At 63.3% G+C, this 26,596-nt stretch overlaps 1 protein-coding gene across 3 annotated transcripts in view; it reads left to right on the top strand.

The window, feature by feature from the left end:
- Positions 1-4,537: 4,537 nt before the first annotated feature.
- Positions 4,538-26,596, top strand: part of DOK7 (docking protein 7) — a 35,002-nt gene continuing 12,943 nt past the window's right edge. The window contains exons 1-4 of one of the 3 annotated variants that reach the window (XM_070791901.1): positions 4,538-4,562; positions 5,576-5,621; positions 14,717-14,947; positions 16,946-17,146. In XM_070791901.1, coding sequence (XP_070648002.1) covers positions 14,728-14,947; positions 16,946-17,146 — 421 coding nt within the window. In that variant the 5' untranslated portion in view covers positions 4,538-4,562; positions 5,576-5,621; positions 14,717-14,727. Of the gene's footprint in view, positions 4,563-5,185; positions 5,507-5,575; positions 5,622-14,716; positions 14,948-16,945; positions 17,147-26,596 lie in introns of those variants that run through there. The other 2 variants (XM_070791900.1, XM_070791899.1) reach the window with 2 other exon arrangements.

Raw genomic sequence — 26,596 nt, 5'->3', positions numbered from 1 at the left:
GTTTCTGAGTGAGAGTGGCCTGTAATTTCCCTTTCTTATACTGTTTGAGTGACTGTCTGCAGGGCTACCCTCAGACCTCATAGAGCGAGTTTAAGAGACGCTGCCCTTCTTTCCCGGTCCACCGGAGGGCTGTAGAAAGCCAGTCGTCTGTTCACTCAGAGTTTGGTGGCATCTCCTACAAGATTCCCTGGCCCAGTGTTTTCTTTCTTCTTTCTGTATTGGCTCTGCTGGGTTTTTGTTGCTTCGTGGGCTCTTCTCTAGCTGTGGTCCCCGGGCTCTAGAGCACAGGCTCCGTAGTCATGGTTCCCCGGCTTCGTTGCTGTGTGACGTATGGGATCTTCCCAGATCAGGGATGAAACCCATGTCTCTTGCGCTGGCAGGCGGAGCCTTTACCGCTCAGCCGCCAGGGAAGCCCCCGGTGTCTTATTTACAGGATGATGTTTAACTACTGAGTCATTTTTTTAATAGTTTGGGACTTGTTGAGAATTCTGTTTCTTCTTGAGCTAGTTTAGGAAGCTACACTTTGGTGAATTTATCTGTCTACATGTCCACATTTATTGACAGAGCATCGTTCGTGCTGTTCTCTCTGCGTCGCATCTCACATGTATTGCTAGCTATTTCCTGTCAGCACTTGGAAGGTATTCCCCTGGCTTCCGTTCCTACTGTTGAGAAACCTGCTTTAAATGGAGTCGTGGGGCGTCCCTGGCGGCCCCGCTGTTAGGACTCCGCGTTTCTGATGCAGGGGCGCAGGTCCCATCCGTGGTTGTGAAAGTGAGATCATACAAGCCACGTGGCCAAAAAACAAATCGAATTGTGAATTCTGGTTCTTCTGACATCACTTCCCCTGTGATGCTCAGCGCTTGAGTGTTTGTCTCTGATGTGCTGTGGTCTCACACAGGACGCGCAGGGGGGCCTCTCTGTCTCGTCGTGCCTGCTGTGTGCCGACCCCTGCTCGGCTTGGACGCTTGCTGGTGCCCGTGGCCATGGCAACTCAGGGTCCAGGCTCCTTCTCTGCAGAGCTTCCAGTGTCGCACAAGGCTTGGAGTCTGCCACAGACACTCTGTATCAGACTGCTCTGGCATCACAGCTCAGTTCAGTTCAGTTCAGTCGCTCAGTCGTGTCCGACTCTGCGACCCCGTAGACTGAAGCTCGCCAGGCCTCCCTGTCCATCAACTCCTGGAGTTTACTCAAACTCATGTACACTGAGTCTGTGATGCCATCCAACCATCTCATCCTCTGTCGTCCCCTTCTCCTCCTGCCCTCAATCTTCCCAGCATCAGGGTCTTTTCAAATGAGTCAGCTCTTGGCATGAGGTGGCCAAAGTACTGGAGTTTCAGCTTCAGCATCAGTCCTTCCAATGAACACCCAGGGCTGATCTCCTTTAGGATGGACTGGTTGGATCTCCTTGCAGTCCGAGAGGCTCTCGAGAGTGTCACAAATGACACCCAAACTCGTGACACAGGCAGCCGTGTGCTCAGCTCACAACGCTGGGCCTGTTGGTCCCTGGTTTTGCTCACAGGGTGGTTCTCGTGGCCCGGGTTGTATGTGGGTCATCAGTGGGTCTTAGGCGGTTCTGCCCTTGGGGGCCGACTGGCTTTTGGCTGGGGTGGCAGGGTGACTGGGACACACATCTTTTGTCGTCTGGCAGGCTACCTTGGGCCCATTCACATGGTGGAGGCCGGGCTCCAAAGAAACAGTGGGTGTGAGTGTTCCCGTTGCATCTCACTCGTCAAAGCCGGGGTAGACAGACACACTCCAACTCTCAGTGGAAGGAGGTTGCGTGTCAAGGGGCATGCAGGCCAGAGACACTGTGGCGCTTTTTAATCTTATGTGCTCTCTGTACCCGTCTGCTGGGACTGCTGCAACAGACGGCCACCGGTGGGGGAGTCACGCAGTAGACGTTGATTTTCTCCTGGTTCTGGGGGTGAAGTCAAGATCCAGTGAGGGGGGTTTCTGAGGAGACTCTCCTCCAGGCCTTCCTGCTGTGTCCTCACACGGCCTTGCCCCGTGCGCGTGCTGAGACACAGGCAGAAAGAGAGAGAGCGAGCTTCTCCCTCCACTTGAAAGGCCACAGTCCTATGGGGTCAGGGCCCCGCCCTTATGACCTCATTTGACCTTTGTTGCCTCCTTAGAGGTCCCAGCTCCAAACACAGTCACCTTGGGGCTAGGGCCTCAACAGGTGGATTAGCGGGCACGTAGGTGGGTCTATAACACCCTGTCTCACCACGTGGTGAATGAGGAGTGTGGGAGATTGTGGGGCTGGGAGGCGGTGGTCATCACTCCCGCCCGTGCTCCACTGGCCACCACTCCTTCATGTGGCCCCACCTCCCTGGGGGGAGCTGGGACCTGCAGAGGGGTGACTCAGGGAGTCACTCAGGTGGAGTCAGGTGGAGTGTTGCCACAATCAGCTGGTGCATGTTTTTCTCCAGCCTCACTGAGCACCTGGAGACACAAGACAAGGCGGCCTGTCCCCGGTCCCCGCACGCTCTCGTGTTTGTAAAACTCACGATCATTTTGAAAGACGCTCACACGCATCCTCTCATTCAGGTGAGTGCTCAGTCGCTCAGTCGCGTCTGACTCTGCCAGCCAGTGAACTGCAGCCCGCCAGGCTCCCCTGTCCATGGGATTCTCCAGGCAACAATACTGGAGTGGGTTGCCATTCCCTTCTCTGGGGGATCTTCCCGACCCAGGGATCGAACCCAGGCCTCCTGTACTGCAGGCAGATTCTTGACTGTCCGAGCCAGCAGGTCAGCCCTGTCCTTCAGGAGCTCATCATCACAACGTCAGGCTGGAAGAGGAAACAGGCCAGAGAAGTCGTGCGACAGTTAACATTCATTGGGCTGTCGAGGGTCAGGTGCAGCGTCAGACGGCAGGTCCCGTGGCTGCAGAGCCACTGATGGGGTGACCGTGCCCTGTGGCCACAGGGTCTGGCCGTGGTGGCAGTGTCCTTGGCGGTGACGTCCAGCAGCAGCGCCCGCGGCTGTGTGATCAGCCAGCTCTGACCCGTGATGGCGGTGGGCTTCTTGGAAGGCAGCAGCCGTGGCCCGTGGCTTTGGAGTCTGCCCGGGCAGTGGTGCAGAGCTGCAGTGGCGTCAGGTCTCTGGAGCGTGGCTGTGCCCCCGGCCTCCTGCAGGTCCTGCTGATCCCCGCCTGCCCTGGGTTCCACCTGAGGCCTAACGATCTTCCCACAGATTCCTTCCCGCTTCAGTGACCAGAGTCGGCTTCTGCCTCTTGCCACCAGCGACTCTGGCTGCCATGGCTGAAGGAACTGTCTGAGTCTGCTTAGGCAGCTATGACAGAAATACTGTAGACTGCGAGGCTGAAACAACAGATGCGGTTCTTAACAGTTGCTGAGGCCGGAAGTCAGAGATCAGGGTGCCAGCCTGGTTGGGGTCTGGGGTGGGGGCCCTCTTCCGGGCGTGCAGATGGCTGCCTCTGGCTGTGTCCTCAGAGTGGGTACGGAGAAAGATCACGTCTTCTTACGAGGATGCTAATCCAGTCCTGGGGATCCACTCTCATGACCTTATCACCCCCCAAACCCTACTTCTTCATACCATCCCCTTGGGGGTTGGCCTTCAACATGAATTTGGGGGGTGGGGACACATGCATTTGGTCCACAGCAAGAGCTTAGGAATGAGAGGCCAGGATCCCCCCACCCCAGGTCCAGAGCGAGGCTGGAAGTTGGGCCTGCCTCTCAGTCGCCAGCGTTGCAGCGGGGGGGGGGCGATGGGCAGCCGTCTGTCCCCACAGCAGCCCGCGTTTTCTGGGGCCCATGTGGGAGCAGGTGCAGCTGCTGGGCGTGGCAGGAGCCTGGGTCTGGGCCAGTGCTGCGGAATGCGGCAGGGCACTGCCCCTCCCCGTGGGGATGAGCATGTGCCAGGCGCCTGGGGTGGCAGATGTGCTGGTGGCCACAGCCCCCCAGCGCCGCCTGGCTCGCTGCTGGCCGTCCTGGGCCAGCGGCTGGGGGGCCTGGGATGAGCGGGCAGCCGCCCTGCAGAGGCGGTGCCCCTGGAGGACGGGAGAGCGAGGCGCCTCCTGGGCCTGGGGTGACCCTGCTCTGCATCGCACCCTGGGCATGCATTCCCAGGACATTCGAACTGAGCTCATTGCCGCCCCCCCCCCCCAGGGCCCTGCCTTCTCAGATTCCCAGGGACAACGGGGACAGGGGTGCACAGAGAGGACAGACTTGGCCCTCTCTGTGCCCAGCATGGTGGTTGCTGAGCTGGGACCCCAGCCCAGCGGTCTTCCTGCCCACATGACCCCATGCCCTGCTCAGGGCTTAGCCAATGGAGGTCAGTCCTGGAGGTGCCTGTGGTTCTGAGTGTTAGATCCTTCTCCGTGAGAGGCAAGACCTGGACGGGATGACGACACGCACCCGCGTTCCTACCCGTGCGGATTTCAGGGTAACAGGACACCGCAGAGCCTTTCCCCCTCCTCCCGGCCAGATCCTCAGCCGCCTCAGGGTGGGACGCCGGCTGGGGCGCACTGCTTCTCTTTGCTTTTCAGAGCGCCGGCCTGTCTTTGCCACTGGCCCCGGGGGCCTCGTCGACACTCCTAAAGGCGTGAGTGTTGGAGGTCGCCTCAGAAACGGGGGCTGACATCTGAGATGTGGACTCACCTGGGTTCCCAAAGAACTTGGGCGGCTGAGCAGGGGCTGTGGGTGGAAGGACGGGAAACCCGAGGCTCAGAGCTCCCCCGCTGCAATGGGGGCTCTCTCATGGGCTTTTACGGAGCAGCCTGGAGGGACGGACCACCCCCCCAGCAGCCAGTGGCAGCGCGTGCAGGCCCGGGACGACTCAAACTGGGGCACTGGCCCCCTAACCCCCGGCAGCAGTCCACACTGGGGTCCTTGCTGCCAGGGGACAGGAAGGCCCCCCCCCCCATCCTCCTGCCTATGGAGCAGGGGTGGTCTGAGGGGTTGGAAGGGAGCAGGGAGCAGGCAGGAGAGCTGGGTTGGGGAGTGAGGCGACGTCCTGGCCAGAGGTCCGTGGTGTCCGGTGACAGCTCAGAGGTGGTGGGAAGGACAGGTGCGCGAGGGTGAGCCAGCTTAGAGGAAGGCACACTTGCAAACCGGGACCCACCCAGGGCGGATGCCTCTTCCGGTGGTCGTTGCCTGTGCTTTCGGAAGGAAGCGGGGCCCCCTCCCCCGCCCACCCCACTGGGGTGAGCAGGCCGGAGCCCCAGGGTCCGAGTTTCCGCAGCGCGCGGTCCCGGAGGGCAGGGCGCTCAGGTGGCCCCAGGTGCCGCGGGGGCGCATCGCCCAGGCGGGGCGCGGGTGGGGCAGGACCGGCGGGCTGGCACCTCGGCCCCGCCCGCCGCGCGCGCCGCCCCGCCCGCCGCCCCGCCGGCCGGCGCACGGCGCTCGCGGAGCTATTTTGAAAGTGACCCTGGGCTGGGCGGCCCGCGGGGCGGCGGGGAGAGGCGCGGCGGGGCGCGGGAACCATGACAGAAGATGACCGAGGCGGCGCTGGTGGAGGGCCAGGTCAAGCTGCGGGACGGCAAGAAGGTCGGGGCCGCGGCGGGCGCGGGGCGGGGCGGGCGCGGGCGGCGGCTCACGCTCTCTCTGTCCCCGCAGTGGAAGACTAGGTGGCTGGTGCTGCGCAAGCCTTCGCCGGTGGCAGGTGAGCGGGCGCGGGGTGCCGGCGCGGGGTCGGGGGCCCCGCGCGCGCGATCGGCCGCCGGCGGCCTCCTGCGTGCGCCCGGCAGGCCCGGAGCGCCGGCCAGCTCGCCCGAAATAGCCGGCAGCGGGCGCCCCGGGGCGAGGGCTGTAACCGGAGAGCGCCCCGGCCTCGGCCTGCGGGGACCCTCTTGGCGCCCCGACTCGGCCCGGAGCCCCGAAGTCGTCTCAGACCCCAGATCCCTGGGCCGACCCCCCTTGGCAGGAGGGCTGACAGTACCTCAGAGGGACCTGGGGGGGTTGGGGGAGCCGTGGAGACGGGAGGGCTGAAAGGGCAGGAGCCTGTTCTGGCCCCCTCCCCCATCGCGCCCCAGGGAGCATCCCAGAAAGTCCCGGCCCAGTGGGGACTGAGCTGTGTCACTGGCCCCAAATCCAGATGGGGTTTCAGGGCCATGTTGACCCCAGGCGCCGCCACCGCCCCCCCCCCCCCATCTTGCCCAGGTGGAGCTGAGGCTGGACCACCCAGGTGGGAACAGAGAAAGGGGAAAGCGGCCTCCCCTGGGGATGTGTCCTGGGAACCCCTGCAGGGCCAGTGCGCCCCCTGGGAGGAGGGCACGTGGAGCTGGGCATCTCCAGCCTCAGTCCTCAGCGAGCGGCGGCGACCCGGAGGCTCTGAGCCGGGTGGCTGCAGCTGTTCCCGGAGACAGGTGCCCTGGAGCCAGCCCAGGTCCCCGGGGGTCTGTGTGGGCTGCTGGGGGTGTGCGTGCACGCTGCCTCACACGTGCGAGGCTGTCGGTCTTCCGGCACACCTAGGGGTGCTGTCAGTTCCCAAGGAGCTCCCTTCCTCCATCCGTTGGCCGAGCTGGCTCTGGGAGCCGCACGGTTGCGGGGCAAGGGCCTGCGTTTGGCCTTGGACACGCTCCTCCTGCCTGGAGCTCAGCATCCCCGCCAAGGGGGCCTGAGCCCCGCACCCCCTTCACTCAGCTCACCGGTCTTGCAGGCCCAGCCCCGTGCCTGGTGCTGGGGGACCCTAGTCCCGGGGAGCTCAAGGAGGCCTGGCGGGGCTAGGGGCCGGGAGACAGTGGAATCCTTGCACTGGCCAGGCTGTGGGTGGCCGAGGTGGGGCACAGGCGGTGTTGGTGGAGGGGGCAGGGGCCGGCTGGGGCCCGGGGCGGGGGCTGCTTGCGGGGAGGCTGATGAGCTAGGGCCTGTGCGGGCCTCTGGGGAAGGTGACCCACCCGAGCACAGCCCCGGGCAGGCCTCGTCGCTCTTGCTGGGGCGGGTGGTGACGTGCAGCCCCTGGTGGTGGGTGTCATGTCCGTATCCTAGAGAGCTGGGTGAGGGCTGTGCCCTGGCCGGCCCCAGCAGGCACGCCTGTATACCGGGCCCTCTGGCAGCAGCTCCTCACCACCGCAGACTTAGAGTCTGTGAGTGGACTTGTGGTGGTCGCGCACACGCAGCCCCATGGGAGGGGAGCATGCCACGGGCCTTAGGGGAAGGAAGAGCCGCCTCTCCAGGGTGCTAGGGTGGTGGAGCTGGAGGGGACGTCCCCAGAGAAGAGGGTTAGGCACTCCAGGCAGGACCTTGCCCGGGGACTGGGCGGGAGAGGACTGGGCGGGAGGGGACTGGGCTGGAGGGGACTGGGCGGGAGGACTGGGCGGGAGGACGGTCCACGTGGCCCCTCTGGGTTGCTGTCCGTCCTGAGCCCTGCACCCCACGTCCTGGTCCTCAGAGTCTCGGGACCCCCACTGTGGTCCCCCATTCGGCCCGAGGATCTGTCCCCACTCCCGTCTCTCCTCCCTGGCCCTTAGCCGGTGAGCCAGCCCCTCTCCGGCTTGCTGGGGGCCTGGCTGTGAGGGGTGCAGCTGCCTGGTCCCCCTTATCCTGAAGACCGGCTCCCTCGGTGGACCTGAGTGGGGGGCAGGCCCTTGCATGTGGGAGTCTCACCGCGGAGACTCCCCAGATCCCAGCTGCAGCAGAGGGGAGCCTGGGGACGGGAGGAGGGGCCACCCTGCCTACTCTTCGTGAAGACCCCAGGGCTCTTGCTTTTAGAAATCGTTTCCCTGCCAGGTGGGCCCAAGGGGAGCAGTAGGGGGTGTTGGAGGCTCTGGGCAGGCGGAGGGCACAGAGGGCCCCTCTCCACTTGGCCCCTGCTTTGCTGCTTGCGCTTTGTTTTAGCCAAGACCACTTATGCTCGTAATAAAGTTTAGGGAATCAGAGGGAGGGGAACGACTACGGGAAGAGGGGACGGGCTTTACTGAAGCTTCAGTGAGAACTGCCCTCGGGGGTCCCCACCTCTGTCCTGGCCTGAGAATTCCTGTCCGGGTCCTTTCCCCGGGCCAAGCCCCCATGAGAGGAGGGTGGTGTGGCCCACCCCAGCTGACCCTGGGCAGCCTCTCTCTGCGCCTCCCTGGGTCAAGGCTCAGGATGGTGGGAGATGGTCTCTCCCATGGTTGAGCTCTGGAGGGCGGCCCACCCATGGGCGAGGCGTGCAGAGGGTCGCGAGCAGCCAGGGCAGCTCCCTGGGCACCGGCTCCGAGGGCCCTGCTTCAGGGACTCCCGTGTGCGCTGCTGGGGCCGCATTATTCTGCCCAGAAAAGCCGGCAGGAGGGACCCTGAGTCCTGGAGCTGGCAGAGCCTTGTAGACAGCAGGCTGAGACCTGGTGACCCAAGGGCTCTGGCCCTGGATGAGTGGGTGTGGTCTCCTGACCCCTCCCCTGACCCCATGTGCTCTGCCCTTTGGCCAGCAGGCAGTCCACGCCACTCCTGTCCTGGGGAGGGCTGGTCTAGTGCTCCCCCTGCCGTCTACGCTCCCTCCTGGTGCTGAGTTCCTGGAGGGCAGGGACCCTGACAGCCTCACAGGTGATGCTGGGGCTAGGGCCTGCCAGGGGACACAGGCTGGGAGCCCAGCTGCTCTCAGCAACACCTGGGTCCTGCAGACAAACCCAGGAACGGGGTCCTCGGGGCACGTGCCCCCTAAGTCTCCATACCACCAGCCTCTGTCCCACCCCATGCAGTGGCAGCCCCACTGAGGCGGGCATGTTTGAAGACGAGAGGACTCTCAGGTGGTGACGCCCAGGAGGATCCTGCTCTGGTCCCACCTTCTGGCCTGAGATCGGCCATGTCCCCCAGAAATGGGTGTCCTATCTTAGTCCTGGGGTTGGGCCAGCCCCCAAGCGCAGGCTGAGGGTGGAGACCAGCCCTCTGGTCCCCGTGGACCCTTGACACGGAGGGCCAGGCTTCCTGCAGCCCCTGGGTCCAACCAGGAGTCAGAGCACCCTGGGTCAGGTCTGGCTGTTGCTCTGACCAATTGCATGATGAGAATGAGTCCTCACTGGGCTTGCAGGGTAGTCCCTGCAGAGGGTGGATGGGCAGCGGGTTTGCAGGGGCCCAGGGCCCTGACTGCTCCTGCTGCCGCCTGTGTGCTGAGCCTGCGAAGCCCCCGGAGCCCCACGAAGCCCCCCGGAGCCCCACGAAGCCCCCTGGAGCCCCACGAAGCCCCTGGTGCCCCGCGAAGCTCCCTGGTGCCCCGCAAAGCTCCCTGGAGCCCCACAAAACCCCCCCGGTGCCCCACCAAGGCCCCTGATGCCCCACGAAGCCCCCTGGTGCCCCGCGAAGCCCCCTGATGCCCCGCGAAGCCCCCTGATGCCCCGCGAAGCCCCCTGGATCCCCGCAAAGCCCCCTGGAGCCCTGTGAAGCCCCCTGGTGCCCCGCGAAGCCCCGTGGCATCCTGCACACACACACACGGTGGGGCACTCTCCCCCTGAATTGGATTAGCAGCAGGCCTGGGCCTGTGTGTCAGGAGGCCGGTGGGTCAGGTGGCCCGGGGCCCCGGCAGGCAGGCCTGGTCAGCAGCCCCCAGCCCCAGCCCTTGGGCGGCCCCTGGGGCTGTTGCCCAGCAGCTCTGCGGAAGGCACAGCCCAAGGTCACCACGACCAATGAGCACTGAGCCCCACAGCGCTGCTCCGGCCGTGTCCCCGTGGGTGGGCGTCCGCCTCGTCTCCCCTGCCGGTTCCGTCCTCCCTGCCGGCCCCCACCCCCATGAGGCCCGGGGGCCTGCGGCTTCCCGGCCGCCCTCCCAGGCGCTCAGCCCCGGGCCGTAAACGCCTCCGGGTGCCCATGACTCTCGTGGTTATTTTTACATCTTCAGGCGCCGTGTCCAGCTGCCTGCGTGCAGGCCGCCTGGCGTCCCTTGGGCCTCTTGGGCTCATGTGTCTGTGACAGAAACCCCACCCCGCCTGGCTGCCCCCTCCTCTCCCTAGGTCCCCCCGCCCCCATCCAGAATCATCCTCTTCTTTCTTTTCCCTCAGCCCTGCCTCTGCCCACCAAGGGGTCCCATGAGCTGGCCGGCCTCTGGCAGGGGGCAGGCCCTGCCAGCTGTCACTGTGGTTACTACAGAGCCTGAGCCCCCTTTCCTCTGCCCAGCCTACCAGCAGCTCCCCTGGCCGGGACAGCTTCGCTGTTGTGCTGTGCCCACTCTCCACACGCAGCCAGCCTGGGCCCTGCTTGATGACAGCTCTCAGGCTCCCGTGAGCTGGGATGAGGCCTCGGCCTGGCTCAGCAGGCCCACCTGGCTGGACCCCACCTACATCTCAGATGGCTCTTCCCCACCCACATGTTGGCCTCTGGGCTTCTGCACTGGCTGTTCCCTCTGGCACAGTGCTGTTCCCTGCGTGCTGCTGGGCTGGTGCCTTTCATCCCTCGGGAGTCTGTGTCCCGTCTGGGAGGCCCATGAACAGCTGCTGTCATCAGGTGCCCGCTCCGGGCCCCTGAAGAGCACGTCCTCAGGGTTTGCCTCTTTGTCCACCTTTCCCACGTTCCGACCATCTCCCCTCTTGGGTTTCGGCTGCACGGACGCTGGGCCATGTCCCCAGGTCCCTGCAGGCCAGGCGGGGGGACGGAAAAGGAGGTGGGGTGGGCTCCGAGGGGCCCCAGCGGGTGTCTTTCAGCGGCCCTTTCGGTGAGCGGGGCCGCTGGGCCTTTGCCTTTTCTACACCAGGAACCTGCCCCCTGCCCCTGGCTGGGCTCAGTGCAGGCTGGTGTAGGAGGCCAGGGTGGGTGCGCCTGGTCCACAGGCAGACCCTCCCCAGTGTTTGGCGGTGATGGGACGGTGTCCGGCTCCCGGCCGAGGTCCCTGCTGGCTGGCCTGTGGCTGAGGGCCTCTGCGTGCCCGGCCAAGGCTGTGTTACTGCCTCAACTCTGCGGAGCTCTCATTTGAAAGTAAAGGCTCTATGAGCTGAGTGGGGGGTCTCTGGTCACAGGCATGGGGCTTGGACCAGTCAGGCGGTCCCCACCACAGTGCCCACGCACAGAGTACGTGTGTGTGTGTGCGCGTGCATGCGAGCAGGTGTGCGTGTGTGAGCACGCAGGCATGTGTGACCGGGTGTGTGTGTGTGTGTGTGTGGACCACTGCGTTTCATCTTACGAGCAGGTGTGCGTGTGTGAGCACGAGGCCTGTGTGGCCGGGTGTGTGTGTGTGTGTGTGTGGACCACTGCGTTTCATCTTACGAGCAGGTGTGCGTGTGTGAGCACGAGGCATGTGTGGCCGGGTGTGTGTGTGTGTGTGTGTGTGGACCACCGCGTTTCATCTTCCCACTTCGGTGACGGCCCCTCTCTGCCTCCCTTCAGCATGACCACTCTGGTCCGCTCCACCCCCTGCCTGAGCCGCCCCTTCCAGGCCGCCCTCCAGGCCCCGTGGGAGGCTTCAGCTCCCGCCCCCGGGGTCCCAGTGGCTCCAGGCCCGGTGGCCGCCTGGCTGAGGCTGGCTGCTGTGAGCGGGGCCCTTGGGCCCACGGAGCCTGGCATGGAGATGAAGGGTGGGAAGGCTGGCGGTGCTCCCTCACTGGTGACCGGGAGACCTTGCTGAGGGACCGGCCTCACTTGTGGGGCCTCGTGTGAGGGGTGCAGCCCTGGGTGCTCACGGCGGGGGGCCCCGGTCGGGCTGAGCAGCTGCTGCGGGCCCCCGCGTCCTCCACGCGGTGTGTCCCAGGCCGGCGGGCCGCTGCCCCTGGAGGCTCGGGTGCTCACCTGGGTGCAGAGCAGCTCTGAGACCCGCTTCGTCTCAGGTCCCAGACCTGAGAATTGCCGTTGCCCTGGTGCCTGTTCCTTCCACAGCTTTTCACTAAGCAGCACTCTCTACAGGATGGGTTTTAAAGACAGGACCCCTTTATGGCTGGAGCAATGGGAGGGGAGGGGCAGGGCAGCTGCCGGCCCGGGGCCCCTCCCGGCCCCACGCTTGCCGCCCCTCTCCTGGGCCGCGTCCTGCGCCAGCTCGTGGGAGACCACGGCAGGGTCTGGAGGTGACTCCTCCGGCCGCCACCGTCACTGGGCTGTGACTGCGGGCAGCTTCCACCGGGCAGAAGGTGGGGCTCGGCACACAGCCGTGTCCGCTCCCCGCCGCCATTTACGTTCATACTGAAAAAGGAGACAGTGACCGGCCTGGTGTCTCAGTTCCTGGGGCTGCGGTAACAAAGCATCGCAAACCCAGGGGCTCGAGACGAGAGGTGTGCTCTCTCCCCGTCCTGGAGCCTGGAAGCCCACACTCAAGGTGTCGGCAGGGCCACGTGCTTCGCGAAGGCGCTGGGGAGCGCTCTCCCGCCTGCTCGGGCTCCTGCGCTCATGGGCACGTCGCTCCGTGACTTGTCTTCTCGTGGCCTCTCTGTGTGTCCGTGTCTCCCCTCCCGTCTCTTACGAGGACACTCATCTTTAGATTTGGGGCCCCCTTGGACAATCCATCGAGATCTTTAACCTGACCACATCTGCACAGACCCTTTCTCCAAACGAGGGCGTGCCTGCAGGTTCTGGGAGTCAGGATGTGGACACGTTTTTTTGAGGGGGTCCCCATTTACCCTGCCACAGACAGGTGAGGGCACGAGTCTATTCTCAAATCTCTGTAAGGAGTAGGCTGTGAGCTGATTTCAGACAGAGCCCGGATCCAGGAAGACTGGGTAGGCCGGGAGAAAAGGGTTTTGGGGACAGATGTTGGCTCTGCCACACAGAGCCAAACCAGCCTTGCAAGGGCAGGCGTCCTCCTCCTGTGATAGTGGGAGGCATCAGGGAGCCGTGGGGCAGCCCAGGGGCCCTTGTGGCAAGCTGGATTCCAGACCACGAATTGGAAAATCCGGGGCCTGAGCCAAATCCACCCGTCTCTTGCTTCTGTGATGAAGTTTTGTCATAACACAGTCATACACGTGTGTGTGGTCTCTGGCTGCTTTTGCAGTTAAGAAGCTGTGACAGGGACTTCCTGGGTGGTCGAGTGGCTAAGACTCCACGCTCCCAATGCAGGAGGTGCAGGTTCGATCCCTGATTGGGAAACTAGCTCCCACAGGCTGCAATGAAAGATCCTGCAGATCCTGCCTGCCGCTGCGAAGACCAAAACCCCCTGGGCTGCAGCTAAGACCCGGCACAGCCAAATAAATAAATAGTGAACAGAAAAAACTGACAGAGACTGCGTGCCCCACGCAGTGGAATATAGTTACTGTCTGACTCTTCACAGGAAAGTTTACAGACCCTGCTCTTGGCTACATCATAGGGAGCGTAGCTCCTAGAAACAACGGAGGTGACAGGCTTGCCCTGCCTTTGCTGGTCAGGCCACGACCGAAGCAAACAGTCGTTCCTGAGATAGAAGGGCCTCACGCTCATCGGTGCTGGGTGACCGGACTGTCACAGTAGAAGAGCACCGCCTTCGCGAGCTTGCCTCCCAGGGTGGGGGGCGGGCAGACGGGAGACGGGACGGCCAGCCGCACGGCGACACCCACGGGAGAGGCCGGTCTTCCCGGGGGCAGGAGCGGCAGGACGTGCTTGGCGTGTCTGGGGAGCAGCCTGGTGTGGGTGACAGGGCTGTGCGCACGCTGGGCTCCCGTCCGTGGCCACCCCCGTGTCCACGCGCTTCTTTGCTGGGAGTCTCTCTGTGGTCATGGCCTCCCAAGGCTTTCTCCTCTTGAGCCTCTGGTGACACCTGGGGGGCATTTCCATAACAACACGTGCCCTTTGTGCCTCCTGAGTGACTAATTTCTCTCTGGGCCGGGCCACGCGTTTCCAAGGGAGCTGTGTTCTGGAGAGAACATGCCCGAACCCTCGGGTGGCAGGTGGGTTTCCGTGGGCTCTGGGGTTCTGTGTATTCCCCTGGGGTGGGCAGGTGGATTTCCGTGGGCTCTAGGGTTCTGTGTATTCCCCTGAGAATGAAAACATCCTTGCTTTTTTTTTTTTTTTCTGACATAAGCATTTCAAATGCTAGGGACAGGGTCTCAGATAGGAAGCGGAGCCCCCATCGCAGGCTTTGGAGACTTGTTAATAGGGGCTTGTCGGAGCCAGCCGGTCCCGCAGGCTGGGGTCCAGTCTGCCTGTGGCTGCGTCCCCACCTGACCGCAGTGGGTGTGCGCATCCGGGACACGCCGCCCGCCCTCTGTCTTCACGGGGCAGGGGTTGACGGGGGCAGGCAGGAGGCGCCACCTTGGTCTCCGTCTGCTGGCCAAGCCGAGTGTGGAGTCAGGCTCTGGGGTCTGGGTGTCCCTTGGGTCTGCAGGGAGGTGTTTCCAGTGTTGGGTGGGGCGGGGAAGTGCTCCATCCCGAGAGGTCCTCCAGTGCCCACCCCCAGCCCTCTCCTGCCCGGACGAGGGGGCTGGTTCACTGAGCTCGGGGCCACCTCGCACTCCAGGGTCTCGGTGTTCGCATCAGGCCCAGGACCCTCACCCTCAGCAGAAACTGGGTGTGGCCGGGCGGGGCGTGCCTGCACTCAGGAGGGACATGGAGGCCCAGACCCAGGGCGGCTCGCCAGGGCCACGCAGGTGGCTCAGTGCCGTGTTTGTGTTTGGAGCAGCGTCCCCCCAGGGCCAGGGCAGGGTGCAGGCCCCAGCTGGGGGCCCCGGGCCGGGTGGGTGGGTCCTCACCAGGGAGTGTCCCAAGCCCACTTCTGCCCGCGTGGCCCGTGGCCGTGTGGGGTGGGGGTACCTTTTGCACACGAGGGTCTTGAGGCTCAGGGTGCCCGGGGCTTGCTGGGGGCCGGCCGTGCCTGGAGCCTGGGTCTCTGGGGTGCGGCGGGGTGGTGCTGGGCACTCGGGGCAGTGGCCGCACTGACCCCCACTCCCACGCCCCCCGCAGACTGCCTGCTGATGCTGGCCTACAAGGACAAGTCGGAGCGCGCCAAGGGGCTTCGGGAGCGTAGCAGCCTGACGCTGGAGGACATCTGCGGGCTGGAGCCCGGCCTGCCCTACGAGGGCCTGGCCCACACGCTGGCCATCGTCTGTCTGTCGCAGGCCGTCATGCTGGGCTTCGACAGCCGCGAGGCCATGTGTGCCTGGGACGCCCGGATCCGCTACGCGCTGGGCGAGGGTGAGTGCGCCCAGAGCCCACGGGGACGGGTTCTTCCTGCCCTCAGGGGTCCCCGGGGGTCTCACCGCTGGGCTGCAGAGGCCGGGTCACGACTCCCAGTGCCTGCTGAGCGCCCTCTGGTCAGCCGTGATTGGGGCGATGGTGGGTTCACAGGGGAGATGCCTCTTGAGCTCCCGAACTTGGCCACATCCATATGACCTGGGGGCCTTTAGCCCAAGCGGGTGGCCGCCTGACCCCGGAACCTCGGGGAGGAGGAGCCAGCCCCCCTGAGCCCCACAAGGGGGGTGCAGGGTACAGGATGGGGTGCTCTCGGGAGAAGGGCAAGACCCAGCCCCCCCACATGCCCACCCGGCTGGTCAAGCAGAGGCAGGCCGGCCCCCAGCTGCGTCGTCAGAACCCACGGCTGGCATCTTTCATCCGCGCAGCTAGCTCACAGTGCTGCGTCGGCTGCGGGCAGGTTGTGCGTGTGTGTGCGTGGGCACGTGTGTGTGTGTGAGCACGTGTGTGTGTGTGGGCACACGTGTGTGTTCTCTCAGGTCCTCGCACATCACAGTTCACTGCAGGATGCCAAGTGTAGCTCCCTGTGCGGGTCCAGTAGGACCGTGTCGCTTACCCAACGTGCACGAAGCGCTGTGTGTGTTCAGTCCCAAAGCCCCGCGTTATCTCAAAAGCTGTGATGTTTTAACACAATATTTAAACAGTTAAAAATGAAAGCTCGAAGCCCACGATGAACAGAAATGGCAAAGTCTAAAGCGGAGCTGGTCTGTGAGCCGTCTTTAAACCTTCCCGTCCGCACCTTCCCCAATGCCACAGCCAGCCTGGGCTTTATTTAAGCTGTTTCACTCACCATGGACTTTTTGCACTGATTTTTGTTGTTTAAATCATCGTTAAAATATCACTGACCTTGGCCCCTGTTTTGCACCCTGAGTAAGGGGCCTCACTCACCTCAGCCCAGCCCAGCTAGGGGTCAGCGGCTCGTCCCTCCTCCGGGAGCCCCCAGATCAGGCGTCTAGGGTGGGGCATGTGTGGAGGCCCAGTGAGGGGGCGCAGGGGCAGGAGGGGAGAGCCTCTTCCAGAAAGTTCTCCCGTCGGGGTTCCTGCCAGTTCAGCCTGGCTCAGCGTGTGACTCCACTTCTGCTAGGGTTGGGGGTGGGGGAGTGGGCAGGGGCCTGGTGCAAGGCAGCCGGTGCCCTGTCCTGGCACCTTAAATAGAAATCACCAGGACACGGTGATGGGTTGCTGACCCCTGGCCCCCTGGGACCAGGCTACGAGGGTCCTTGCCCAGGGGCTGCTGCCCACCACGGGGGCTTGGGTGGGCTCAGGGCGGGAGGAGGAGGCAGGGCTGGGGCTGGCCCCTCAGCTTCGGGGTGGACACGGGGCCGATGGGCACCAGCCAGGAGGCTGCCGTCCGCTCCTGGGCCTGGCTGCTCTGGGATGCATCCCTCTTCCAAGGTCCTTCCGAGGCTAGGGGGCGCCTTGTGAGAACAGAAGAGCCCACCACTGCCCTTCTGAGGGGCTTTAGGGGCAAAGGGCTGAGCCTGAGGTGGAGAGGAGGTCTCGGGGAGCTAATTGTCATGCTCAGCACTGGGGAGACCCTCTCACTGGAGCGGGGAGGGCCTGGGGTTTCCTGCATGTCCCTGCGGCCAGGCTGGGACTCTCCAGAAGGGGCCGGAGGCTGGGCCTCCTAGGCCTCTGTGTTCCCATCTTTGGAATGGGACCACAGCAGCTGCGCTGTGTGGGGGGCGGGGTTTCTCAGAGGAGGCGCCCAAGGCCTCAGACTTACCAGCCGTGGCCTGTGTGCTTCTCCTGGAGCTTGCTGGGGTTGGTCCAGCCTTGTTAGGGTGGGAGGTGGGGGTGATCAGGGTGGGCTCCCTGAGGACTGGACAGAGCGGGGCCATGGCACCGAGTGGCCCTGCCCTCGGGAGCTGACACCTGGGCTCGTGCTTCCTGGCCGTCGTCCGCTCCCAGCAACACCCTGTCACCCCCGCCCCGCCCCAGTGCACAGGTTCCCCGTGATCGTGGCTCCGGGCACCAAGCTGGAGAGCGGCCCCGCCACCCTGCACCTCTGCAACGACATCCTTGTGGTGGCCAGGGACGTCCCCCCAGCCGTGGCGGGGCAGTGGAAGCTGTCAGACCTCCGGCGCTACGGGGCCGTGCCCAACGGGTTCATCTTTGAAGGCGGGACCAGGTGTGGATTCTGTAAGTACAGGCGTGGGCCGCGGGCTTGCTGGCCGGGCCGTGGCCCCAGAGCCAGCCCTCCCGCTTGCCCTGGCCTCTCTCAGGCCCGCAGCGGCCTGCGGTCTCAAAGAGACTGATGCTTAGCCCCCAGCCCAGACCCTGCGCTTCTGGCTGGAGGCAGGGGCTTGGGGGCTGCGAGCAGCACCCTCCCGAACAAAGTCGGTGCAGGGCCGCCCGGGGGGCGGTTCAGGGCCTGGTCACAGGGCTTCAGAGCCGCTCAGCCGGGAAAAAAAGAGAACAGACGTGTCCACTGAGGCTATACTTAGCAGACGCATCGGCTCCGTGGGCCCTGAGCCCCCCACCCAGGCCGATATCAGCGATGAGGGCTGAATGCGGGGGCCCACCAGTGAGGCTGGGGGGCCCCCAGGGCCGAGGTGGCGTCCAAGGCCAGGTGAGCGCTGCAGGGAGCTGGCCTCCAGCTGGGAGAACGCACAGGCCCTCGGGTGGAGAGTTTGGGGTGCAGGGCAGCGGGGGGTGTGTTCTAGCGCCCCAGCCCGCTGTTCTCCCAGTGGAGGGGGCCACTGTGGGCCTGTGCTTGCTGTGGGGGCGGGGGACAGTCCCTCCGCTCCTCTGTCCGGAGGGTCCAAGCCTGTCTGTGGCCGCCCCGGGCTGTTGTCCTGCCGAGTGCTGCCTGCTGGGCCGCCTCGATGACCACGGTCGCTGAGCTGGGCTGGAGGGTGCGGCCTGGGTAGGGGCTGTGCCTAACAAATTTGGTCAGCCCAAGACCCCAGACGCTGGTGGGGGGTCACAGACTCCTCCCTCGTGTGGAGGGCGATCGGGGCTCTGAGCTGGAGGCTACCTCTCTCCACCTCCCCCCGACCCTCTTAGAGAAGCACAGATCGCTCCCCAACCCACAGCCCCTGGAGAGGACAGAGCCGGCCAGGGGCGCCCACAGGGCCCGGTGCGCACTCAGTGTGGTCAGCGGGAGGGGGTGCCCCCCGCCCCGCCTGCACTCGGGAGCTCGATCGTGCCCGGATTTCTCTGGGTACAGGGAACGCACTTGAGGACATGGTCATACTGGAGGCTGGGCCTAAGGCCCTCATTCCGCAAGGGTTGGGGGTTGTGAGGCAGGACGGTTCCGACGGGGAGCTGGGTGGACAAGTGAACAAGCAGGTGGGAGCTGCAGCTGAGACAGCCGACTGCCTGCAGCCCCTGGATTTCGTGCTGATGGCTCGTCCTGGGCTCCAGGGAGGTTAGACGCTCTGAGATGCTGCAGAGAGGTGGGGAGGGGTGACGTGGCGGAGGTGCAGGCGGGCTGGGGGAGTGGGTGCTGTGGCACGGTGGCCCCGGGGCTGGCAGGGGGGCCACAGCCGGAGTCGGAAGGCCTTGCACGAGGCTTGGCCCGTGCGTTTTCCTGCCCGGGGGTTTCGAGCAGGAAGGAGAGGTGAGCGCAGCTGTTGGCCTGTCCGCCCAGGGCTGGCGGGGAAGGCCCGCCCGGGTTACCGTCCAGAGTCCTCTCCGCTGGACCTGAGAGGTGCCGGCAGTGGGTGGGTAGGGGCCCTGGCCCTGCTCCGACCCCCTCCCAGGCTGCAGCGCACCTGGTGTGTGTGACCGCCCTTCCCTCCTGAGAAGGCAGGGGCCCTGGAGCTGCTGGGGGCCCCAGTGGGACAGAGACCAGCGTCCTGGCTGGACTAGTGGGACTCCCGGGGCCGAGACTCGGGCGGGTGGCCTGTGGCTGCCGTGAGGACTGGGGTGCAGGCCGCGGCTGGCGCTGGTGTGTGCCCTCGAGCGGGGGCGGCCGGGAGGACCAGTTCCTTGGAGACTGTTTTATTTGCCCGGACGTAATGTAATAGAGTCCGCTGGATGTTTTTCCACCAGAGACCTCAGGGTTTAAAATTCCAGCTCTTGGTGTGGGTGGGCTCCTTCTCCGACCGTCGACGAGTCCAGGCATCAGAAGTCGCAGGGCTTCCTGGGAGGGCGGAAGCTGCAACTCAGGCTGCTGAGTCCTCTCCCGGGCAGGCAGGCCAACAGCGTGAACCGTGGCTGGCCGCCCTGGGGCTTCTGTGCAAGGCCCAAGTTTGGGCCTTGGGCCCTGGGCGGGCCCGGCAGGTCTGCCCGGACCCGAGGGCTCCAGGGCGGGTTCTCCCTCCCACAGAAAGTCCCTCCTGGGGGTCCTCCTCTCCCCTCCAGACTCTCTGGAGGCCCCTGGCCAGCGCTGGCCAGAGAACACGGTGGGCGCAGTGGGTGGCTGGGCCAGCCTTTCCCGACACTCTGCCACCCGGCGGGTCCCACGGGGCGCAGTTCTCCAGGGACACGACCCTCTGCCCCTGGCAGGGGCCGCGGCTCTGCCGGTTTGTAGACTGTCACCAGCTCGGGTGACTCAAGGCGGGGTGAGCAGGGACCGTGCAGCCCTGTGTGTGTGGTCAGAGCAGCAGTCCACTCAGGACGCGGGCCTCCTGGGAGGAGGGTGGCTGGTTCAGCTCCGGGGGCCACGTAGCGAATGACCGCATCCCACGCCTGAGAACAGCACAGTCTGCCCCTTCACCGTTCTGTCCAAATCAAGCTCGGCCGGGGCTGGGCGGGTCCTCCCCGCCTGTTCCAGTCCCCAGGGGTCCCAAGTGTTCCCAGGCTTGTGGCCACGTCCCTCCTGTCTGCTCTGGCTTCACGAGGTCCCACTTCACGTGGGACACAGGTCATTGGAGTCAAGGCCCCTCGATACTCAGGAGGGTCTGAGAGCCTTCACTTGGGCACACCTGCAGAGAGCCTTTTCCAGATAAGGGCCCAGTCGCAGGCTACAGGATGTGAGCCTATTCTTTGGGGCCACCATCCAGCCCATGACAAGGTCACCCCAACTCTGGAGGTGTCAGAATTCAGATCTCAGTGAGCCTGTGGGCCCTGAGTTGGAGCAGGGGTTAGAGTCACCAGAAGGCTCTGGAAGGTTCTGGATGAAGGAATTAAATTCTCCTGCCTGGCCCCTGGGCCCTAGAGCCACGCCCCCAGACCACTCCGGAGAGCAGCGACGGGACCCTGGCCCCTCACCCACACTGAGACACCAGTGACTGGCTGTCAAGAGAGGGCCCTGGGGAGTGTGGGGGAGGGGTCAGGGGAGGGGGCTCCGTGCGGCTCTGGGCACCCCATGGGTGGATGTGTTCTTTCTGTGGCCTCCACATGGACGGCAGCCTGATGAGATTCTTTGAACAGGAGCCCGAGGTCTCTGTCTCTGGGGTGATCACGGTGATATGTTTAGGGCTCCCAGGCAGGGGCAGGGCACGCAGATGAGGGTGGCACAGAGATTTGGGGCACCCTTCACCCATGACAGGCTCAGCCGCAGGGAGAGTGGTGGACCCGGGGGAGGGGGGGCGGGCGTCCTGCCAGAGCCAGGAAGGCTTTGGGGAGGTCTGGGAGGCATTTGCACAGGGCCTAAGGGGGAGTGGAAGCTTCTAGGACAGGGGCCAGGGGAAGCCCCTGTCTCTCACGTCGGCAGGTCCTGTCAAGGACACTTCCGAGGCGTTTCCACTCCCGCGTGAGCCGGCTGCGGCCCCAAGGATCAGGGTCCTTGACTGCGGAGGGACTCCACGGGTGCTGGACGACGGAGTCCGAGGCTGGCGCCCAGGCCTCCGCCCGCGGCTCCACCTCTCCTCCTCCCGGCTCCTGGGGTCCAGCCCATCCTGTTGGCCCCTTGGGGAGCAGCGAGCATTGTAAATCATTTTTATAAAGTGAGTGTTCAATTCAGTCCAGTTCAGTTGCTCAGTCATGTCCGACTTTTTGCAACCCCATGAACCGCAGCACACCAGGCTTCCCTATCCATCTCCAACTCCCGGAGCTTACTCAAGCTCATGTCCATTGAGTTGGTGAAGCCATCCAACCATCTCATCCTCTATCATCCCCTTCTCCTCCAGCCCTCAATCTTCCCCAGCATCAGGGCTTTTTCCAGTGAGTCAGTTCTCCGCATCAGGTGGCCAAAGTATTGGAGTTTCAGCTTCAGCATCAGTCCTTCCAGTGAATATTTAGGACTGATCTCCTTTAGGATGGACTGGTTGGATCTCCTTGCAGTTCAACGGACTCTCAGGAGTCTTCTCCAAAACCATAGCTCGAAAGCATCAATTCTTCATGGATATATAAGTGAGTATAGTGAATATATATATATATGTAACCAAGTATAGTGAAGCTCCAATACTCTGGCCACCTGATGCGAAGAGCCAACTCAGTGGAAAAGACCTGATGCTGGGAAAGATTGAAGGCAGGAGGAGAAGGGGACGACAGAGGATGAGATGGTTGGATGGCATCTCTGACTCGATGGACATGAGTGTGAGCAAACTCCGGGAGATAGTGGAGGACAGTTTATGGGGTCACAAATAGCTGGGTGTGGCTTAGCGACTGAACAACGAGAACAAGCAAGTGGGCACAGGGGGATGCTCCGGAGCAGGAGAGACCGCCGTGCTCGCGTGTCCAGCGCCGAACAGCCCTCGGCCGCCTCTGGTGGGCGTTGTGGTCCAGATGCTGGTCTTGCTGGAGCTGCTGGAGCCGTGGTCTCCAGCCTGGGAGTCTGGAGGAGGGGGGAATGTGTTCAGGGGATTCTCTGTGCCTGGCCCTGGGTGCAGGGTCGGAGTGGGGAGCCCATGCTGCGCCGCGAAGGCTCAGGCTATGTGAGAAGACAAGGACGTTCAGAGTCCTCAGGGGTGCGAGGGGAGCCTGGAAGGGGCACAGGCTGGGGAGGCTGGGGAGGCCCTCACGGGCTGAGCCTGAATAGGGCCTCTGCAGGTTAAATAGGAGTTCAAATGAGCCTGGCTGCTGAAGGTAGGGTAGAGTGGAGGGAAGAGAAAAGGGGTTCCAGACAGACATTAGCGTGGCTGGTGGCAGGAACAGTGTGTGGGGGGACCCTGGTAGAGTGGCAGAGGTGAGGTCAAAGGCGGAAGCCGTGTCCCGGTTACGGGAGGCCCTGGAGGCTGGACCAGAGCTGGGCTGTGTTCCTGGGTAGCAGGGAGCCCTGGAAGGTGCTGGAGCGGGATGGTGCCAGCAGCAAGCCTGTCGAGGGTGGTGGCTTTGGCCCCAGAGTGCTGGGAGGAGGGAGGCGGGGTGTGAGGAGGCTGGGGGCGGGGCCTGCAGGTTCAGGAGCCTTAGGAAGGGGGTGGGAGGAGGGCCGGCTAGGGTGGGTGGCGAGGACACCGAGCGGAGGGTCCGCGGAGGTGGGCCTGGGCTGAGCTCCCGGGCTCGGCCCATGGGAGGGGAAGGCCCCCAGACAGGGTTCAGAGCCCGTCCAGAGCCAGATCAGGTTTACCCCTGGAGGCGGAGTCTCCCTTTGGGTCTAGAGCCCTGTCACACTTTGGACAGACTTGCGGTCGATTTCAGCCCTCTGCCTCGAGGTCTGTGCTCTCCAGGCCTGAGTCGGAGCGGGATCTGCCACCTTTCTGCAGCCCACGATGGCATGTGCAGCCGGGGACGGTTCTGGAGCCTCTGCATGTCCAGGGAGGCCGAGGTCACTCCGGGTCAGGGAGAGAGGGGCCTAAGGGCGGTAGTCAGCAGGAGGCCCCTGCAGGAGGCCCACCTGGTGGGGCCCAGATCCACACACCCACCCTCAGCGGTGTGTGCACGTGCCCATTTACAGATGGGGACACTGAGGCACGGAGCAGCCCAAGACTTGCCCTAGTCTGTCTGAGCGAGGTGACCCCCCTCGGTGCCCAGCCAGCGCCTCTTGGCACCAGGACTGGCTCTCAGCGGCCTCCAGGACTCCTTCTCGGGGCATTTGGCTTCAGTCTGTCTCCTCCCAGGCCAAAAAGCAGGCCCAGTGCATCCTCGGGGACGGGCAGGGTGGCCTCGTGGGACCATCTGCACGTGATGGCCAGTGAGCCGTGTCCCACATCTTCACGTGGGAGAAAGGTGGTCCGTGGGCAGAAAGTGCGGCTCTCCCGAGGCCCCCAAGGATGAGTCTGACTCATCTCAGCCTCTCCGAGCCTCAGTCCTTCATCTGCACCGCCCCGGCTTCCTGTGCCCCTGCCTGCGAGGCGTGTACCACGCGGTGACCTGGACCCAGCTTCGCAGCCTCTTGTGGGTCGGGACTGACCGCACCAGCTGGTCTCTGGCCAAGGAGTGTCTGCTGCTGGCGCAGCCAGGCGCCTGGGCCGGGGTGACAGCGTCCCCTAGAGGGGACCCCGAGTCTCACTCTCCCAGGGAGAGACTCTTCTGCTGGCCAGACTGCCCTGCAGGGACTGGGTGGGTGGCACCAGCCCCTACTTCCGTGATGGCTCCGGGCTGGCAGGCGTGCTTGGCAGAATTCTCCCAGAGGTGGGCACTCTGTCTGAACAGTGTCCTTCCTACCTGGGCCTCCGAGTCTCACCATGCGGGCGGCAGGCACCATGCAGTGAGTGGGGCCTGGGTGTGGGTCTCTACCTGCTGTTCCCCGGCCTGCACCTCAGCTCCCTGTCCCAATGTAGGGGTGGGGACACCAGCTGACCTAGTCCACTGTCCTCCTGCACCCCTGGGGGACAGGGTGGAGGTGGGGAAGGGCAGGCCTTCTCCGTGGCCGAGTCATTCAGGACACCGTTTCAGAGCAGGACCCTCAGCCAGCACTTGGGGAGATGCAGAGGAAAGCAAGGTCCCAGGCTCGCCTGAGGGGCCCCTCACCTGGGCAGGTGTCCAGTGCATCCCTGTGGGGGCAGTGGGGGGAGCGCTGGAGGAAGGTGGGTCACCAGTGAGTGGCCTTGGCTGGAGCAGGGTGTCGGTGGGTGACTGGGAGCTGGAGGCCAGCATCCACCCAGGGACAGAGTCCAGGGCCAAGGCTGACGCCCCTGCTGTCTGCTCAGGGTGGGGTTGGGTGCCCCCCTTCCCGTGTGCAGGGGGCATTGTCAGGGTGATGAGCTCCTGGCGTTTAGCGGGAGCTGCTCCGAGGATGTGAGGTGCCTGGACCGCGTGGCTGCATCCTGTTGGGTGGTGGCAGGGTGGGGTGGGGAGGTGCCTCGCTGGAGGGTGGGACAGAGCCTACTCTCTGGAGAGCTTGTTTGGTATTTGCCCCTGGTTTCGGTTCACCCTGGCCAAGCCCACACGATGCACACTGCACCGTTTAAGCCGCTTTGTAGTTCAGTGGCAGTGAGCACGTCCGTTCACATGGTTGTGCCCCCATCACCACCGACGTCCCCAGAACCTCGTCATCGTCCAGAACTCTGTCCCCATCAAACACCAGCTCCGTGCTCCCCTCCCCGCCCAGCCCACACCCCTCATTCTGCTTTCTGCCTCTGAGTTTGACAACTCTGGGGACCTCATCTGAGTGGAATCACTCAGGATCTGTCCTCTTGTGACTGGCCTGTCTCACTTGGCTCAGCATCCTCACGGCTCATCCGCGTTCAGCAGGTGTTAGACTTTCCTTCCTTTTTCAGGCTGAATCAGATTCCGCTGTGTGGACGGAACACATTGTGTTCATCCGTCCATCTGTCGATGGACACTTGGACTGTGTCCACATTTGGCTATTGTGAACGATGTCGCTGTGAACACGGGCAGGCAAATATCTCTTGCAGACCTTACTTTTAAATCTTTTGGGTGCGTGCCCAGAAATACACTTGCTGGATCAGATGGTGGTTCTTGGTTGAATGTTTTGAGGAATGGCCACACTGCCTTCCACGCTCCTGTACGACGTCACGCTCCCACCAACAGTGTGCGAGGGTCCCAGTGTCTCCAGACCCTCACCAGCACTTGTTTCCCATTTTGTTTCTGCGTGTTGTTTAAATAGCACACCTGTTGTTTAAATAGGTTTAAATACCCACCCCTAGTGGGTATGATGAAATGATCAGGTGAGATTTAAACTTCATTTCACATGAACTTATTTCATCACACTTTGTTTCTTTCTCCCAAAATAGAGGCAGAGACAAATGAAACTTTAATCAGTAGATGTTTCACTCTATTAGGAAACTGCAAAATAACATCCCAAGGCTCAGCCAGCTTAGCTCTGCCAGCTTTCTGATTGATAACCAGTGCTGTGTGGACGGAGCTTTGTAGAACCTTCTCAGCAGGAAAGTCCTTCAGAGGCTCTGTCCCCGACTGGCCTTTGCTGTGTGGTCTTTGCCAGCAGAGAATGGAATTCTCTGAGGAGCTGGGGACACCGAGATCCAGGGACAAAGGTCTGGACACTGGAGATTAAAGAGAGGGATCAGCCTGGATCTAATCGGGCTCATCGGACGTTTGAAGGAAGGTTTTCTTTCTCACGGCTAGTGAATCTTCAAGTTGAACGTGATGCTTTCCCCCTGGAGATATTCTTCCCCAGGAGCAGTTGCATTTATGACAGGAGTGAGGTTTGCTGCACCCCCTATGACCCATAGCATCTGTCTCCAGAGTGAAAGGTGGCTGTGAACCTGCAGGTAGCCGCTTCCTGCTGGGCAGGACGCGCTCCTCTGAATCTTCATTTTCCATGTTACTTATTGCTGGGAGACAGATACCCCCAAACCTTAGCGCCGTTTCCTGGCTGCGACTCTGTGGGTCAGCGGTCTGCAGGGCTCCCTCTGCTCCACGCGGTGGGCCGGAGTCACTTGGGCAGTGGCATTTGGTGGGTGGCCTCAGGCATGGCCTGGGGCCCTGGTGCTGGCTACTGGCCGGGATGCCTCAGCTCTCCTCTGGGCCTTACCTTCCAACAGGACAACTCGGGTGGCTGGTTCCAAGACAGGGAATCTGGGGGCTGCCAGCCCCTCATGCCTGGGCCCCAAACCCTGTAGAGTGTCCCTTCTGCCAGTTCCTGTGGTCCAGAGCTCAGGGGAGGGGATTGGACCCGCTTCGGGGTGGAGTGGAGGCTTCACGGACATGGATGAGAGGAGGCGGGTGGGAGGGGCATGGTGGCAGTGACCACATCTGTTCAGTTCATTTGTTGCTCAGCTGTGTCCGACTCTGCAACCCCATGGACTGCAGCATGTCAGGCCTCCCTGTCCATCACCAACTCCTGGAGCTTGCTCAAACTCGTGTCCATTGAGTCGGTGATGCCATCTAACCATCTCATCCTCTGTCGTCCCCTTCTCCTCCCGCCTTCAATCTTTCCCAGCATCAGGGTCTTTTCAAATGAGTCAGCTCTTCCCATCAGGTGCCCAAAGTACTGGAGCTTCAGCTTCAACATCAGTCCTTCCAATGAACACCCAGGACTGATCTCCTTCAGGATGGACTGGTTGGATCTCCATGCAGTCCAAGGGACTCTCAAGCATCTTCTCCAGCACCACAGTTCAAAAGCATCAATTCTTCGGCGCTCAGCTTTCTTTATGGTCCAACTCTCACATCCATATATGACCACTGGAAAAACCATAGCCTTGACTAGACGGACCTTGGTTGGCAGAGTAAGGTCTCTGCTTTTTAACATGCTGTCCAGGTTGGTCATAACCTTCCTTCCCAGGAGCAGGCGTTTTTCAGTCTCATGGCCGTGGTCGCCGTCCTCAGTGACTTTGGAGCCCTCCTGCACAAGGCAAGACGGGGCCAGGCTCTAGCTTTGCGCCCTCCTCGCGGACA

This window comes from Bos indicus, chromosome 6 (genome assembly GCF_029378745.1).
Source record: "Bos indicus isolate NIAB-ARS_2022 breed Sahiwal x Tharparkar chromosome 6, NIAB-ARS_B.indTharparkar_mat_pri_1.0, whole genome shotgun sequence".
NCBI classification, from domain to species: domain Eukaryota; kingdom Metazoa; phylum Chordata; class Mammalia; order Artiodactyla; family Bovidae; genus Bos; species Bos indicus.
This window is presented reverse-complemented; position numbering and strand designations above follow the sequence as displayed.